General features: G+C 46.4%; 1 protein-coding gene across 4 annotated transcripts in view; it reads left to right on the top strand.

Moving 5' to 3' along the window:
- The first annotated feature begins 118 nt into the window (after window positions 1–118).
- The window catches only part of mtrr (5-methyltetrahydrofolate-homocysteine methyltransferase reductase), a 54,601-nt gene continuing 36,808 nt past the window's right edge, over window positions 119–17,911 (top strand). For 2 of the 4 annotated variants that reach the window (XM_084458548.1, XM_084458551.1), the window contains exons 1-12: window positions 473–545; window positions 781–925; window positions 1,116–1,269; window positions 1,492–1,609; window positions 1,808–2,276; window positions 2,471–2,584; window positions 2,726–2,879; window positions 3,558–3,646; window positions 7,700–7,880; window positions 10,652–10,694; window positions 11,761–11,956; window positions 12,200–12,318. In XM_084458548.1, coding sequence (XP_084314674.1) covers window positions 782–925; window positions 1,116–1,269; window positions 1,492–1,609; window positions 1,808–2,276; window positions 2,471–2,584; window positions 2,726–2,879; window positions 3,558–3,646; window positions 7,700–7,880; window positions 10,652–10,694; window positions 11,761–11,956; window positions 12,200–12,318 — 1,781 coding nt within the window. In that variant the 5' untranslated portion in view covers window positions 473–545; window position 781. Of the gene's footprint in view, window positions 138–472; window positions 546–780; window positions 926–1,115; window positions 1,270–1,491; window positions 1,610–1,807; window positions 2,277–2,470; window positions 2,585–2,725; window positions 2,880–3,557; window positions 3,647–7,699; window positions 7,881–10,651; window positions 10,695–11,760; window positions 11,957–12,199; window positions 12,319–17,911 lie in introns of those variants that run through there. The other 2 variants (XM_084458549.1, XM_084458550.1) reach the window with 2 other exon arrangements.

The raw sequence follows: 17,911 nt of genomic DNA, 5'->3' as shown, positions 1-17,911 counted from the left end.
GGTTTATTCCAATCTCGTACAACGTTTCACTTGAATCTCGCGATGTCTCATTCAATGTGCTGCTTCTGGTGCCAGTAATGGAAAGATTATATACTTCATCACAGTTGGCTTTGGATGACTTTGGAGGCCTTGTCTTGGTAAGTATTTAGTTAAAACCAGGTTGAAACTTATACCAAAGGCGCTTGATCATCTCAGGCTTGCATGTATACCACTCGATTGTTAAATAACGTTACACTTTGATCATGCGTGTTGTGTGGTGTGGGAAGGATTGTGACAGTTTAATAACTAGTAGCAGCATACATCAGAGTATGTAAATTAATTAAGTATAACGTTAGGCTAGTTGCAAATTGTGTGCGTTTCACAATTGTACAAGTACGATCTGTGTGTATGTGCACATGCACTGGCTGTTCCTGCAGCCTAGACAAAACTGACGTAATGTCCGGGTAGTTTCTCTTCATGGTAAACGTGATCAGAGGTTTGCTCCACTATGCTGCCAAAACTATTCTAGGATCTGCCAGTTACCTTTCAACTCTCCCAGTTTATAGGTAAGAGACTCTGGTACGATTAGTTGGGAAATTGACATAATGAATACATATCTTTGGTGTTATGGCTGGTTTAGAATATCAGCCATAGCGGTAACGTCCCTCATGTTTAGTTAACGGTATGCCCACTTCAGTAATAATCAATAATGAATGGTGTGTGGATGTTCATACAGCAGATTCTTCAGCTATGTATGAGTATGCAGTAACTTTCTAATTCAACACGCATCTTGATCCATAGAATGCCTTGTGAAGTGAAGCCACGGATCTTGGTGCTTTACGGCTCGCAGCGCGGACAAGCCCAGTCCCTAGCCGAGGGAATAGCCGACGAGGCAGGGGAACAGGGACTGGTTGCTGACCTCTGCTGCTTGAGCCAGGATCAGAAGGCAAGGACGGAACTAGATACCTAACATGACATGATCAGGATCACTCCTTAAGCTGACACATAAATACACATAAATATGAATTACACCCACTTATGGTCCAAATGAAGACGGATATTTCGTGAATTAAGTGTAATGCTGTTAACCAACATTGTATGTTGAAGGGTACTAAAGGTCCTGTGTGTGTCTGCAGTATAATTTGGAGGGGGAGAGGTCCCCGGTGGTCCTTGTTGTTGCTACGACTGGGGACGGGGAGCCGCCAGACACTAGCCTGAAATTTGACAAGAGAATCCAGAACAAGAGCCTTCCTCATGACCACTATGCACATCTCCACTATGCACTTTTAGGTAAGGATGAGTCTGCTATGGTCATTGCAAGCTCTCCTTGTGCAATGCCAGCGGAGAGAATAGGGTTTCAAAGCCCTGGTGTCAGTTTAAAAATAAAAAATCATTCCATGTTTTTCTATTGTTAGGCTGCAGTTAGATCAAATGTTGTTAATTTTCTGGTACCCTTACATTATGTTGGCTCAAATGATGGGAATCTTTTTTTTTTTTCTTTTCTACATACAGCACTAGGTGATACAAATTATGCAAATTTCTGCAACTGTGGGAAGACCATTGACAGACGCCTACAGGAACTTGGAGCAAAACATTTCTATGCTACAGGACACGCAGACGACGGTGTAGGGTAAGGCTTGGAGTAGGGAACATTATTGTGATTTTATAATAAGTCCTTTCTTGGGCATACCATTTTAAATGAATTAGCGGTTCTTAATGTTAGACAGTTTGCTTTGTCCCCCATAATCCTTTCACCTACTTCTGGGGCTCTCCCTGAGATATGGCACATGACCTAGATCACCACATGGACTTTGCTCTGTGTGTCCAGACTGGAGTTGGTTGTGGAGCCCTGGCTGGAGGGACTCTGGGACGCTGTCAGAGGAGCCCTCTCAAAGATGGCCTCCCAGCAGCCTGAGAGCAGCGGCCCGGCCAACGCTCCCCAGACTCACGACCCGAGGGACTCTGTGAACACAACGCCTGATTCGCTGACAGCAGACGTGAAACTAAGCGTCCTGAGTCTCAGCGATCCAGACGGCCAGACCTCAGACTCGCCCAGAGCTGCGTCAGACGGCCCGACCTCAGACTCACCCAGAGCTGCGCCAGGGCAGAAGGCCACTGATGCGGTCTCCAAATCTGAGCCTGGGACACAGAAGGGAGAAACTGTAGCTCCCCCTGCTGTTGTGGAGGCCTCCCTGACCTGCTCGCTGCCTCCGCTGTGCGAGTCCTCCCTCAACGTCCCTGCGCTGCCTCCTCCCTACCTGGACGTCACGCTTCAGGAGGCCACCAAAGAAAATGAGGTTATTTAATTTACTTTATTTCTTTATTTGGCAGGGACAATGTACAATTTGAAACATGCTTCAAACCTGTACTGTCTGTGCCAGAGTAAAGCCATGGTTATGAGTCTGGGCTGAACTTCAAGAATAATGCCATGGTCTTCATTTCTCTCTTGTTCTTTACTCTCCTCTCACCCTTGTTCTTCTCTCTTCTCCAGACCAGCGCTCTATTCACTAAAGAGACCCTTTATATGGTGCCCATCGCCAGTGCAGTTCAGCTGACCAGAGGCGACTCTGTTAAAATGGCTCTTCTTCTAGAGCTGGACATATCGGTGAGTGTGCCAGTCCTGCTCTGTTATGTTACAGGTTTACTGTAGTCACATAGTCCTGACAGTCGGATAGAATATTTCATCAAGACCCCTTTTGTGTAATCAACATGTCTCTTAATCCACTTCTCTTCCATGTTTGCTCAGGGCCACCCCATAGCATACCAGCCAGGGGACTCGTTTGATATTCTCTGTCCAAACAGAGACGTTGAGGTGGGGGAGCTGCTCCAGAGACTGGGTCTGCAGGACCAAAGGAGCCGCTGTGTCCAGCTCTCTCTGCGCAAGGACACCAAGAAGAAAGGTAAAGTAGGAGTCAGTATCAAATGTCAAGACCCAAAACTGTGTTAAAGATGTAGTGTAAATTGTATACAAAAATATATTATTGTTGATGGGTGTCTTGTGTATGTCAATAAGACTTTTCACACTGCATATTCTAAGCCTAAGGCTATCCTTATCCCAGGGCTAAGAGTTAACCCAGAGTTAACTTAGCCCCTTTTCACACACACATTCAGTGATTATTCAATCTTTTAAAATCTTTTACAGACATATTGTCATTTTAGTTAGCTATGACGCTGCCGTTAGTAGTGTAGTTACAAAGAGTTCGGTTGCCTAGTGCCTACTGTAATAACGTGACAAAGTAGTTGTGTGATTGGACAACAAAAACATGATGCAAAGTCCATTGTTTACTTTAGTCCCGTTTCACACTGGCACCTTTTAGCCCCGTGCTTAGTGGATTTTCAGGAGATAACACTGCAAACTTGGGGCTAACCCTGCTCCAGAGCAGGGCCAGCAAGTCCCACTTTGGAATGTGCCAGGATGGTGCCAGTGTGAAAGCTTTCTTATCCTGGGGCTAACAGCTCCCTTAACCAGGGGCTAAGTAGGTTCTAAGAATGTGTTCAGCCCTGGGCTAGGTGTAGTGTGAAAAGCCCTATTGAGGTGGGAAGTCAGCATTCTGGTTTGACATAGTGTTTGTTTCTAGCTGCCCAGCTGCCCTCCTACATCACTGAGACCTGCACCCTGCAGCACCTGTTCACATGGGGCCTGGAGATCAGAAGTGTCCCTAAGAAGGTGAACTTCACTTCCTTGTAGAAATACAGTCAAGCCGGAAAGTCTGCACACCCTTCTCCACGTTTCATTATGTTAGACTTATTCTACAATAGATTGTGTTCATTTTTTGCCTCGAACATCTACACTCAATAGCCAATAATGGGAAAAGGGAAAGCAGGTTTTTAGAAAATATTTTTATTTCACTGACAAAAATAGGTTATTTAGGGGTTACATACTTTCTCCGAAGCCACTACTTTGTTCTCTTGGCTGTGTGCTTCGGGTCATTGTCATGTTGGAAGGTAAACCTTCGCCCCAGTCTGAGGTCCAGAGCACTCTGGAGCCGGTTTTCTTCAAGGATCTCGGAGTACTTAGCTGCATTCATCTTTCCCTCTATCAGGACTAGTTGCCCCTTTCCCGCTGTTGAAAAACATCCCCACATCATGATGCTGCCAGCGCCACGCTTCACTGTAGGGATGGTATCAGCCCGATGATGAGCGGTGCCTAGTTTCCTCCAGACGTGACGCTTGGTATTCAGGCCAAAAAGTTCAATTTTGGTTTTATCAGACCAGGGAATCTTGATTCTCATGGTTTGAGAGTCCTCTAGGTGCCTTTTCGCAAACTCTAAGTGGGCTGTCATGTGCCTTTTACTAAGGAGTGGCTTCTGTTTGGCCACTCTACCATAAAGGCCTGATTGGTGGAGAGCTGCCTGGATGGTTGATCTTCTGAAAGGTTCTCCCATCTCCACAAGGATAAGCTAGAGCTCTGTCAGTGACCCTCAGGTTCTTGCTCACCTCCATAGCCAAGGCCCGTGTTCCCCAATTGCTCAGTTTGTTCAGATGGTCAGATCTAGGAAGATTCTTGGTGGTTCCAATCTTCTTCCTTTTACGAATGATGGTGGCCACTATGCTCTTTGGGACCTGTAAGGCTGCAGACATATTTTCGTACCCTTTTCCAGATCTATGCCTTGACACAATCCGGTTTCTGAGGTCTGCAGATAATTCCTTTGACCCCATGGCTTGGAGTTTGTTCTGACATGCACCATCAACCATGGGACCTTATATAGGCAGGTCTTGGCAAACCCCAATCATGTCCAATCAATTGAATTTCCCACAGGTGGATTCCAATTAAGTTGTTGAAAGTGGAATCAGTGGAAACAAAATGCACCTCTGCTCACTTTTTGTCACACAGCAGTACACCAACACACATGCCACGGGCGACACAAAGAACACACAGACAGGGTTGCCCATGAAATGTTCTCTGCTCTTCTCTTTTGGCCGACACCGATGTTTAAAATTACAGCTGCTGCGCAGCACTGGATCAGGGCCGGGCGTTTTGAGGAGGAAGAGGAAGGAGACAAATGAAAAATCATAGATATTTACACTGTAGGAATCCTGCATGAACATAATAGTAGGCCTACATACTGTGATGGAATGAGTTGTGGGACTCTGGACTGAGCATGGACTCACTGACATTGGATTGAACACAGGTGGGACTGGTTGAGATGTAAGCAGACAAAAGACTGGTCAGACGAGATGCAAACAAGAAAAAACTAACAGCTACAACAAACAAGATGAAGAAACAGTAACAGCTACAAATTAAAAATTGTTAAAAAATCATGTCACCGCACAATGGAGTATGCATTAACATTTTTATTCTGCATCCCCTGGGCTTGAATTGTTGAGCTACCTGCCATGTGAGAAGCCATAGATGGTTTCACACCATCTTAAACATCACAATCATAAGGGTATGTAAATGTCACAGGTGCATGTAACATGGAGGTTTCAGAAGTTTCCACAAAATGTTGTTGCACCGCGAGGGGCAAAAACCAAAACCACAGACTAAACAATAAAACCAAGGTATACACTCAACAAGTGGAGAACAAAAGACAAAGCTTACAGATGTATAAAGCCTCGGATACACTAGAAGACTTTCACAATCTTAACAGATTATCAAATTACGGAGTATACACGAAATGGCTTCTGCTGGTTGTTGTATCACAACTGAAAAACTGGGTATCGCACATTTAACGACTGGACCAACGAGTGACGAGTTTACACTACACGATTACGTCCAGAATCTGCTCAAAAATATCAAACATGTTTGATATGCTCCGACTCGGATCGGGAGAAGTCTATTCTCATCATACACTTGCCAATTTAAATCTGTACCCCTCATACACTTACAGATTTCTGTGCCAAATTGCCGCTCCGCTTACCCCCAACTAGTGCAGACTGCTGCTGACTAGGACAGACTCGGCAGGATTGGGAATCGTGTATAAAATCGGGCATAATATCTTGTAGTGTATCCTCAGCTTTAGTTGGCACAACACCAGGGACAACGCACAGCTACAGCAAATAATGAACAGACAAAGAACAAGAGGGGAGCTACATGTAGGCTATATATACACAGACTAGCAAGACAGGTGGAAACCAATCAATCAGTGTCACAGGTGTCCTTTCAATCAGAGTCAATTTAGCCAGTTGTAGTCCTAGGCTGCGTTCCGAATCGCATACTTCTACTTCTTACTACCAGTACCTACTACAGCTGCCCTTAGAAAGTACGTACTTTGCAAGCAGTAGGCATCCAATTGGGACATACTACCTTGTCATAACATTGCGCCTTGAAATTAGCCCACATCCGTCGCTGTCCATAACGCGACAGTCGTCTACAGCTATCAACTCGCGCATGTGACGCACATTACCGCTGCGCAAAGGATTGTGGGTCAGAATAGCCAGAAAAGCCTGCTGGCGTGCATACTGCAAAATACGACCGGATGTAGTAGGTCATCCTGGTACTTTTGCCATACTGCATGTGGCATACTATGTATTGGGACATACTACATTCTGTTTTGGCATACTATATAGTAGGGTAGTAGGCGATTCGGAACGCAGCCCTAGGGTCCGCTATTGTGGTGGGGTGGCCAACAACAACGTCTCTGATTGGTGGAGACATTCCTGTAGCACTATAGGATTCTACCTCCCATGTCTCCCATTCTAATCTCCCATGTCATGAAAATTTCAGATTTATTATGCGAGTATATGCAGTAGCAGCATACAGTACTGTTTACAGTAAAACAGTTTGATGCACTGTGGGCTCAATTTTTGATATTTCAAAAATCTCTGAAGATTGTTTGTGGAGGGCAGTCTGAAGATGTATTGTAGCAATTGGGGTGTCAATTGACCAAAAATGTAGGAAGAGTAGGGCTTGATGGGTTTTACATTTTTTGAGAAAAAGAGAGTGATGGACTTCATAATTCCTGCCAGCTCAAAACATATGGAAGTTTCTGCTCTTTTGGGCCTACATTTTGGTGGTGGTTGCAAAGTGATGGCACATACGGCTGTTTTTTTTTTCAAGTTCTCGGTTTCTGTAGCACCACCATCAGGACTATTGGCCCACAATGCCAACGGAGGACTTCTGGCATAGAATGGACTTATGTACAAAGATTTTTCATGCATGGGAAGTCAGACTTAGTAGGAAGAAGAAGAAGATTCAGAATATTGGGAAATACAAGAGGGACCGTCAGCTGAGGCTGTCCGGCCCCTAATAAGAATCTGGCTGATAGCCAGTGCCAATGTTTTTTTGTTGTTGTTTATTTTGTTTTTGTTATTTGTTACTCCCTTTGTGCCAGGGAAACAAAGACATCTTCATTATATATAAAAAACTGAACTGTTTTAGTCTTTTAGCCCTTCATCACACTATCTTTGAATGAGCACAAATTCAACCATACAAATTTATGAAACAACCTTCAATGCGACAGATAACATTGGCCACTGCCATGGTGAATGTCATCTTATTTGCCAATAGGCTGATGGCAGTCGACAAGGGGAATATATATATATATATACAGTATATATATATATATATATATATATATGTATATGTATATATATATATATATATATTAGTTATTTATTAGATATTAGTTATGTGTCGTGGGAGTAGGACTTTCGTTCCTCAGTGCTGTGTTTATGGAATGTTTTCTGTGTGTAGTAGTATAATGTAATATAATACTTTCATCCTTATCTGGCCCTGCCGCTCTCTCTCTCTGTCTTTCTCTTGCTCGGTCTCTCTCAGGCGTTTCTCAGGGCTCTGGTGGAGTGTACAGGAGACAGCGGTCAGAAGAGGAGACTACAGGAGCTGTGCAGCAAACAGGGCACAGCTGACTACAACCTCTATGTGAGAGACCCCAGCCTCAGCCTGCTGGACCTGCTCACTGCCTTCCCGTCCTGCTGCCCCCCTCTCAGCCTCCTCGTAGGTCAGGATCCCTTCACTCTCCTGTCACTCCCAATGCATCTACCTCAAACTGGAGAATGTCAACATATGGAAGCATTGCTCTCTAAAATACCTTAAATGGCTATAAAGTATGACTTTGGTTGTAAAACCCTTCAGATTCATCCCCAGGAAGACCAGAGGTTCTGTGACGCTGATGTGATGTTACACTGCGTAAGGTTTTCCAGCAGGGAGCAGTAGAAGCTCAGTGAAGTTGGGTCCTGCAGTGATGTTCACTCTGACACGGCCCAATGAAATGAAACAAGCAAAAAAGTGGGCCTACATTAACTGTTGTATGGTGTTACATTAATATGGGCTTTAGATTCATACCCGACTCACTCTGATGACAATACAACTTTCACTTCTAAGTTTTGGAAGACAATGCTTGTTTTTGATCTCTTCGATTGATTCTCTCTCTCTCTCTCTCTCTCTCTCTCTCTCTCTCTCACTCATGATTGTTCCAAGTGTTGGAGGAACACCATGTTTTATCAGTTCTCAGGACAACACTAATTAAATATTCATTGGAAGTGCTTAGATGGCACACTTATTACCACTCCAAGTTACCATTAGCACTCACAAGCTGCCATTTCCTCTAAAAGAGCTGTGTCACATTTCCCGGCTTATCCAGTGTCACAGTTATTTTTGGCCCTTTTGCAGAGCGCAGCACCTTTTCAGCGGTGGGCCGACGCAGAAATCGGCAATCAGGACATCTGCACCCCTTGTGAGAAGTGTGCAGCTGGGAGTGCTTCAGGGCACCAGCTGTTGTGCCTGGGCTCCAGTCATTGGGCGTCCCACTGGACGACACCGCAGGACACCGCGGGGCCCGGCTTTAGCTAGGGTTAGGGGCTAATGTCCAGCTCGCTGTGTCAGCGCATTCACCGTGCTTGCTGCATTAGCCTGACTGAGAGAGGTCAGTGCAGAGCAGGTTTAATTGCTGTTTAATTATTAAGATGAGGTCTACTGTGTTAATTGATTGACCATGCAACTTCCAAACCGTGTCCACCAATCAAGGGTTCTAATCTCTTGAAGACAAAAGAGAACCCCAGACGCCTTGTGTTTTGGAGGGGACACAGTAAATGCGGGTTCAATCTCTGGCTCTCATAACTTCCCCTGCAGCAGATTTGACAGTAGCCTTATGCTCAGACACCAAAATTACCCAAAAGAGGGCACTTCAAAGGCTGACAGAAACAAGCCATGCAAAAGCAGCAATCTACATCTTCCAGGCACCACATCAATGGGGATTTGATAACCCTGAGTTTGTGATCTTATGAATGAAGAATAGAATGAACTGCGAATGTGCTGTGATAAAACAGTGCTGGCCCATTTTGCACCTTCTGACTTCAGATGCGCTGCCTACAAGATTGTGTTTTGATTGCGTTCCAGTTTGCTGAAGACGAGTGAAAAGCTCTCTTCTGTGTTGTGGAGGGGCGTAGACGTATCGGTAAAGAGGCATATCTGGGGCACTACTGCGCCTCAAAGGGTTAAAAGTAGGTAGTACGGTGATTTGGAATGACAGATGGATCGTCCTGGGTCCCTGGCGTGCTGTCTTGGCGAGTGATAGAGAGCACAGAGATACGCCTGTACAGACGGCGTTCGGGATTGTTCACAGGCCGTGTTCATCCTGCCACTGGAACGAGGCCGCCAGGACAGGCCTGATGGAGTGTGCTGTGGCCCAGATGAGGGATCCTCCATCTCCGGCCAAGCGGAGCCTTTTATTGCACGGTGACCAGCTGGCTGTTGTGGTCCTTTCCTTTCTCCCTGTAGGGTAGCCTTCCAGCCGCTTACATAAACCCACCCAGACTTAAGATGGAGAACTGACTGGACCCGTGTCTGTGAGCCATGGGCTGGACAGCTACCATAGAAAACACTTTTATCTCTGTGATGGCAACGTCCCAGGCACTGGAGCTGGTACTCAGGCGTGACTTCATATTTAGGCGCTGTCCATGCCAAGGTCGGCCAATTACACGTTAGCTGCACGGTGTCACTGATGTCGAATCCTAGAGACCAGAGAGAGATAGAGTGTGGTGTTCATGTGTGAGAGCGGTGTGCTCTCTGGCTCACACCGACACCATGGTTCCTTGCCTTCTAGCTGGCTCCTTCAGACAGCACAGGCAGTGGAGCGATCCAGACCAGCTGGTTAACTTGACGAAGGCCTCATTGGAATAATAGCTGTTTTTGACTATTCTCAGCTGGTGCATATGGTACATTTATACATATTTCAGGTTAATTTATTGGTTCACACTTTTACTTATTTCATGAAGCACATGAATTGGTAAATTAGAATAGACCACATTGAGTCTAGACTGCAGTATCTGGACCTTTAGGCGTTTGAGATTAGATTTAGGACAACATTTCTCTTTTTATGAGCCACGGAAGCCATAACAATGACATTTAAGTGTTTTGAATCCCTTGACTCTTGAAATATATGAGAGCTCTCCTGCAGCAGATTTAACAGTAGCCTTGCTCAGACACCAAAATTACCCAAAAGGGGGCATCTTGAAGGCTGACAGAAATAAGGCCAGCAAAAGCAGCAATATACATCTTCCAGGCACCACATGTGGTCACTGGGGATTTGATAACCCTGAGTTTGTGATCTCATGAATATAGAAGTGTGCCCTGGAATAAGAACCGGGAAATGGGCTGAGGGAATATGATTGGTCTGGAAGAGTCTCAGTAAGATGAAGCGTCCTATCCCCTCCTTCTCTCTCTCTCTTCCACCATTGGCCTGTCTGTAATTTTGAGTGTGTTTCTTTACAGAACATTTGCCTAAACTGCAGCCGAGGCCCTACTCCGCAGCCAGGTAAGCTGTTCTGCTCTCAACTGGTGGCCAAACTTGTTTGTTGTGTGTCCTTACTATCCCATAATGAGATTCAAACCCAACTCTGGTATTGGTGGTGAAGGTGAAAACCTAATTGGGTTGTGTAGATAGTTGTAGAAGCAGGCTAAATTATGTTCCCAGTAGATGCCAGTTTGGCAGAGGGGGATGTTGATGCCTTCCATTACCGTCCATTAAGATCACTCTAAAGCTTGTGTGGAAGGGCAGCATTTGAACAAAATGTCAAAACAGCCCACCTACTCTCATTAGTTCTTTGCTAATCTTGGTGTTTGTGTGTGTGTCTGTGTCTGCGTGTGCGTGTGTGTGTTAATAGTGGAGGTAGTTCATCAGATGTTGTGGAGGCATTAGTGGCCTGCATTATTGATAATGTGGTCAATACAGATCCCCAGTGGCCGGCAGTTAGAAAAAGACAGAGAGATAAAAGGGAGGGCAGGACACTCTTGTCCACCACTGACTTCAAAGCTGACAGAGAGAGGGAAGAAAGGAGGGAGAGAGAACTGTCTGAACTGGGTCTATGGATGGTGGCAGGACACACAGAGACACACTGTTGTTGACTCAATCACCGCAGCTCAGGATTCATCAGGTCACTTTTGATGACAAGTAAACCACCTTGACACAATGCATGGATTTCACACATATTTCCATTTTGTAACCAGTGCAGCATCAAACCTGTGGTGTGTGCCCTGTTTCCTTTACTGACCTTCTACAGCCTCTCCACGCGGCGCGCAGCTCTCCAGGACGCGTCTACGCGTTTCGCAACCCAGTTTAGCGATAACACCATTGAGTTTAGGGTTAAGGAAGACCCTAACCTTAACCCTAACCCTAAACCTAACCCTGAACCTAACCCTACACCTGACCCTCACCCTAACCCTAACCTTAACCCTAAACTCTATGATGTTCTTGCTAAACTGCGACCTTGCAAAAAGTAATCTCGCCTCCAGGACGGCACGCGGCTGTGTGATGCATCTCTTTCTCATTCCCTCCTTCTTCTCCTTCCCTTCTCTCCCTCCCTGCCTGCCTCCCTCTCCAGCTCCAGCCTCAGACACCCAGCGAAGCTGCACTTCGTCTTCAACCTGGTGGAGTTCCCGGCCAGCTTTGGGCGTCCCGCGGGGAGGCGGGGCCTGTGCACCGGCTGGCTGTCCGACCTGGTCAAGCCCATCCTGGTGCAGGGTGGGAGGGCCCAGTCCTCCGGCCTCCCGGCCACCCCCGAGGTGCGGACAACTCTGGTGTGTTCTGTCCTGTCAGACCGGAGGTCCGATGGGGGGGGGGGGGGGGGGGGGGTGTACATTCAATGTCAATCAGCCACCTGTGTAGAGGCTCTATGGGTCACAAGTCACGACAAAAGACACACAATCTGTTGCACTGCTTAGCAGGCCAGTTAGCTGATGGCACATGGAAACTTTTCCATTTGTACACATGTTTACTGTTAAGTATTTTTGTTTGCTTCTCTGACCTTCAACCCCACGCAGGTCCACGTGAGCCTGCGGCCCAACGTCTCCTTCCGCCCGCCGCCGGACCCCTCGGTGCCCCTCATCATGGTGGGACCAGGCACCGGCGTGGCCCCCTTCATAGGCTTCCTCCAGCAAAGGTAACATGCTCCGATTCCATCCTGGATTTAGCCTCTTGTTTTTTATGAACAACTCATTAAGGGTCACTCTCCTTCAGTGTTGATTGGCCAACAAAACATAAATATAATATAATAAAAGAGGATATCCAAGCAAGACATTGCCATAACAACTTTACTTTGTTTTGTCGGGTGCATAATTCCTCCAGTAATAAATATTAATAACGCCAAAGTGAAGTCAAGTGTGAGTTATCCAAGCCTGTTTTGTAGGCAGCGATCTGCATAATCAATCGCAAGAGATCTCGCTGAGGATTCTCCACAGCTGTTGTTTCTGTGCACGCGTGCAGGCGGGTGGTAGAAGTACAGACTGCTGTGGCCAACGTGGTTCTGATCACGTCCGGGATTAACTCCGGAGCTCCGTGTTTAAGACTGCCACTGTAGTGAACAGCCGAGAGTCAGATGAGGGCAGGAGAACGTATCGATTAGAATGTAGATAGAGGGAGAGAGAGAGAGAGAGAATCCTGAGCTGTGTCTGGGCTAGTAAATCATCACCTGTAATTGCAGGGGAGGCGTAGAGGGGATATTGGCTGGTCCGTCGAGTGCGGAGCGACTAGCCCGCCCTGCCCCAGACCTGTCCTGTCCTGCCCCTCCTTGGCTGTGAAACCGCCTCTGTGGAAAGCACAGAGCTATTTTATTACCGGCGTGTGTGAACTGGACTGGTTGCTGTGATGCCGATTAATGACGGTTCATTTTTAAAGAGGCTTGAATCCAGAATGCCATTGTAACTCCGACTGACTGACTGATTAAAGCTTTTGTAGTGTGACTGCTGCTGTTGAGCCGGTGGGTAGCGCCACTTGTCATTGTCAGGGAGTGGGCTCGCCCCCGGCCCTCCTAGCCACCGAGACAGACGCGCCTGAATGTCTCCATATGGGCCAGGATATGTTCCGCAGTCCTGTTTCCCTGTCTCCGTCAAGGCCCGAAATGTTATGTCATGTCACGTTGGCATCAGGGCGTTCGGAGCGGCGGTAACAGCGCGTGGGAGGGCGATGAGTGTCGACGACGGTGTGATTTGAATGTTGTCCCGGAAGGTGATGGATGGTTCATCGCACACGCCGCGGGGGGTGGGGGGGGTGCACCTGTGGGACGCCACTGACAAATGGCCACCGCCGCTCCACTGACACGGTCACAACGCTTGCCGACAACGCCAAACCGTCAGAGTCGTGGTAGAGCTGTCCCGTTTCGGCACTCGGTGACATGGATTGCTGGCTCAGTCCTGCTCTGTACCTCTCAACCCCGTGGTGCGCAACCTTTATTGACTCACCCTGAACTGTCATATACTTAAAATAGGCCTACCAATGCCTGTCACACAGGATGCTTTGCACCTTAATTTTTCTGATTTATTTTCTGGTTACTCAGGCTACTGTAGGCCTCAGTGGACGACAGTCTACAGTGAGCACTGTTGTATGTGGTTGTTCTGATGGGCTTCCCTGCTGAGAGCTCCCTGCTCTGCTGCTGCTAATACTCTCCCTCGGTGTGTTACAGACCAGCAGCCTTTTCTGGAGATGAAGCTGCTCTCAATAGGAGGAGGAGGAGGCTGTGTGACACTATCAGTACATCTCACACCTTTCTTTCTCTCTCTCTCTCTCTCTCTCTCCCTCTCCCTCCCTGCCCCTTCCAGGGGTTGTGCTGGCGGATTGTAAAAGCCGGTTATGTGGAGACCGTTGTATGGATGCTAACTTGACATCCCTAACAAGGCTTCAGTGCCTGATGCTGAGCTTTGATAAAAGATTACAGTCGCCATTTTGTCAGCGGGACGCTGGCGCTGCATCACAGCCTGAAGGGCTTGCTTATAGCAGCAGAGCAGCACAGGACGTGTCGATTCTCCTCCCTCCACATCCCGCGCCGCCACCCCCCCCCCACCCCACCCCACCCCACCCCCACTTTGTCAATCGATGGCTGTTTGCAGATGGACTCTGTAATACTCTCTCAGTCTGAAACAGGAGCCAGGGAGATCAGCTGAAGGGTTAGAACCTGCTCTCTGAGGCATCCGAGGCCGTCCTACAGAAGTTACCCTCGTTGGTAACGCTTTAGAATAACCCTTGTTAATGAACCATTTATCAAGCATCTGTTCATAGTCTGTTAAACATTTACAAATTATTATGTTTAAAATATCTAATGATTTACTAATGATTGTATAAGCTATGTGATAATGGTCTGTTCACGATTTATGGGCCATTATGAATAACCTTAATGCATTGTGAATTCATAAATGTTAGCACATGTAGTAATACCTCAGATGATGCTTAATACAGGTCAGAAAACATGTATTAATCTTTTAAGGACAGGTTCGGAATTTAGCATTATAAGCCATGTTATAAGGTTATTTACGATCATACACAACGGCCGATATCAAAGTTTTGTCAAACGGTGAAATCTCGAGATATAGCCCGTCGCTGCTAACACACTCAATGGATCCACAGGTGCATAGACAAATTCCCTCAAAAACACCATAAAGTCTCGTTTTCAAAGACAGGAAACTCACTGAGAAGTCACTGGTGTCTTTAAAAATGAGAGTTTATGGTGTTTTTGAGGGAATTTGTCTATGGATCCATTATCCAGTATGGATCCATTGAGTGTGTTAGGGGCGACGGGCTCTCGAGAGTGCACTGTTTGACTAAACTTTGATATGGGCCGTCGTATATGATCGTAAATAACCTGGTGTTTTGCAAGGATTGATATAAAGCAGACACTTAATACTTTATAGATATTTATAAATGGGCCATTACTCAATTACATATTATAGAAACCATTATAGAAACCATTACTAATCTTTTTTTTTTTTCTTCAGTGCTTGATGTAAAGCGGGTGTGACCGATTTGAACTCATCTGCGTTGTGTATTGTTATTGCCGAGGGGTGGATTTGAACCCCCATCTCCCGCGTGACATTGGACCTCATTCCTGAACGCAGTTAAGAAGAAGTTGTTTCTAGGACAATTCTGGCATTCCTGAATGGTTTCTTATGTCGGATTTGTTCTTATCTAAGAACAGGATTTAAGAACACGGAAATGCAGTCGTAGGTAGGCTAGATTGGAGTGCACCCGTTCGCAAGGGCTGAATTTATGAGAAATCCGAGGTGATTGCGTTCACATCAATTCTACAGACATCCTAGGCTTGAATAATAATCATAATCATAAATACGAGGATATTTGCATCATTTCCAATTACGTTTCACATTCATGATTCTACAAGGCATCGCAGTGTCCTAAAATAAATAAAAGCACTACAGAAACACTGCAAATGGCAGTGAATTAATAAATAAGCACCAAACTCAGTCGCTATACTCAGATTCAGCACAACAGCACCTTATATTCCATAGTCGTCAGAATGGACACATCTACATTCTGTAAATAAACATGTGAATATCCATAACTACAATATATCATATGGTCCTACATAATATAGATATAGGGCATATCAAGATCCATAAGTAGCCTACTCATGCATTTAACTAAACTGTACAATTGAATCTGCTCTCAGCACATCCCATCCCTTTCATGTAGGCTATATATTTTGCATTTTTTCAATATATACCGTCTTGTTTTCTTTTGTTATTTTGTATTGGTTTATTTCACCTTGCTTAAGCTTAGTGTGCACGTTATAAGAGCCAGCGGAGAAACATCTCACTGCTCATTTTACTGGTAGGCTATGTTGCATGTGACGAATAAAACGTCGAATTTGCACGTGACCTTGAACATCAATCATGTCAATTGGGAACATCTCAACTTTTTCCGCGCTGTCTGGGGATTTTGTATGCACACGACCCTGTAGTAAGGAGCTGGCGGGGCGTTTATGTATGCAAATTCAGGTGTACGAGAACGCGCATTCAACTTAAGAAGGGGAGCACAGCTGAGAACACTTTGGCAGTTTAAGAACACATTTCCTCCCGTTCATGAATCCGGCGGGGATCTTTCTTAGGGTTGGTCTTACGAAGTTCGTAAGAAGACATTTAAGAAGACACTTAAGAAAATGTTCAGGAATGAGGACCATTGTTCTAACCAGCTATACCACCAAAAAGCTAGCTAATCAATGACACATTTATAAATGACCCGTTACTCAGGGATAAACCATTTGCAGACACTCCAATGATATATTAAGGTTATTCATAATGACCCATAAATGGTGAGCAGATAATTATCACATACCTTATAAATGATCTTATAAACCATTAGAAAATCATTTGAAATGTGGAACCCAGTTCAATGTAAATGGGAAAATGGACTGCACTTATAGAGCGCTTTTATCCAAAGCGCTTTACAATGAAGGCCTCTCATTCACCCATTGGCACACACATTCACACACAAATGGCGGCAGTTGCCATGCATGCTAGCCTGCTTATTGGTAGCAATTTGGGGCTCAGTGTCTTGCCCAAGGACACTTCGATTTGTGGACAGGAAGAGTCGGGATTCGAACCGCCAACCCTACAATCATTGAGCGACTCGCTCTAATTAGGGCCCGAGCACTGGCGGTGCGAGGCCCTATTGAAATTCGAAGGATTATTATTAGGGCCCGAGCACTGGCGGTGCGAGGCCCTATTGAAACTCGAAGGATTATTATTAGGGCCCGAGCACTGGCGGTGCGAGGCCCTATTGAAATTCTAAGGATTATTATTATTCTCCTACCTTCTCCTTCTTCTTCCAAAACAAAGGATTATTATTATTCTCCTACCTTCTCCTCATCATCTTCATCTTCATCCGCTTATCCAGGGTCGGGTCGCAGAGGCAGCAGCTCCAGCAGGGGGCCCCAGACATCCCTTTCCCTAGCAGCATCAACCAGCTCTGCCTGGGGAATCTTTAGCCGCTCACAGGCCAGTGCGGAGATGTAGTCCCGCCACCTAGTCCTGGGTCTACCCCGCGGCCTCCTCCCAGCCGGACACGCCTGGAACACCTCCCTAGGGAGGCGCCCAGGAGGCATCCTCACTAGATGCCCGAACCACCTCAACTGGCTCCTTTCGACGCAAAGGAGCAGCGGCTCTACTCCGAGTCTCTCCCGGATGACTGAACTTCTCACCCGATCTCTCAGGGAGACCCCAGCCACCCTCCGGAGAAAACTCATTTCGGCCGCTTGTATCCGTGATCTCGTTCTTTCGGTCATGACCCATCCTTCATGACCATAGGTGAGGGTGGGGACGAAGATAGACCGGTAGATCGAGAGCTTTGCCTTTTGGCACAGCTCTCTTTTCGTCACAACAGTGCGGTAAAGCGACTGCAGAACCGCACCAGCTGCTCCGATTCTCCGGCCAAACTCCCTCTCCATGGTTCCCTCACTCGTGAACAAGACCCCCAGATACTTGAACTCCTTCACTTGGGGTAAGGACTCATTTCCTACTCGGAGCGGACAGGCCACCGGTTTCCTGCTGAGAACGATGGCCTCAGATTTAGAAGTGCTTATTCTCATCCCAGCCGCTTCACACTCAGTTGCGAACCTATCCAGAGAGTGCTGGAGGTTGCAGGCAGCTGATGCCATCAGGACCACATCATCTGCAAAAAGCAGTGACGTGATCCCCAGCTCACCGAACTGCAAACCCACCTCCCCCCGGCTACGCCTCGATATCCTGTCC

Source organism: Borostomias antarcticus, assembly GCF_949987555.1.
Source record: "Borostomias antarcticus genome assembly, chromosome: 2".
In the NCBI taxonomy this organism is placed as follows: Eukaryota; Metazoa; Chordata; class Actinopteri; order Stomiiformes; family Stomiidae; genus Borostomias; species Borostomias antarcticus.
Note: the sequence above shows the minus strand (reverse complement) of the source record. Positions and strands in the feature narration are given on the sequence as shown.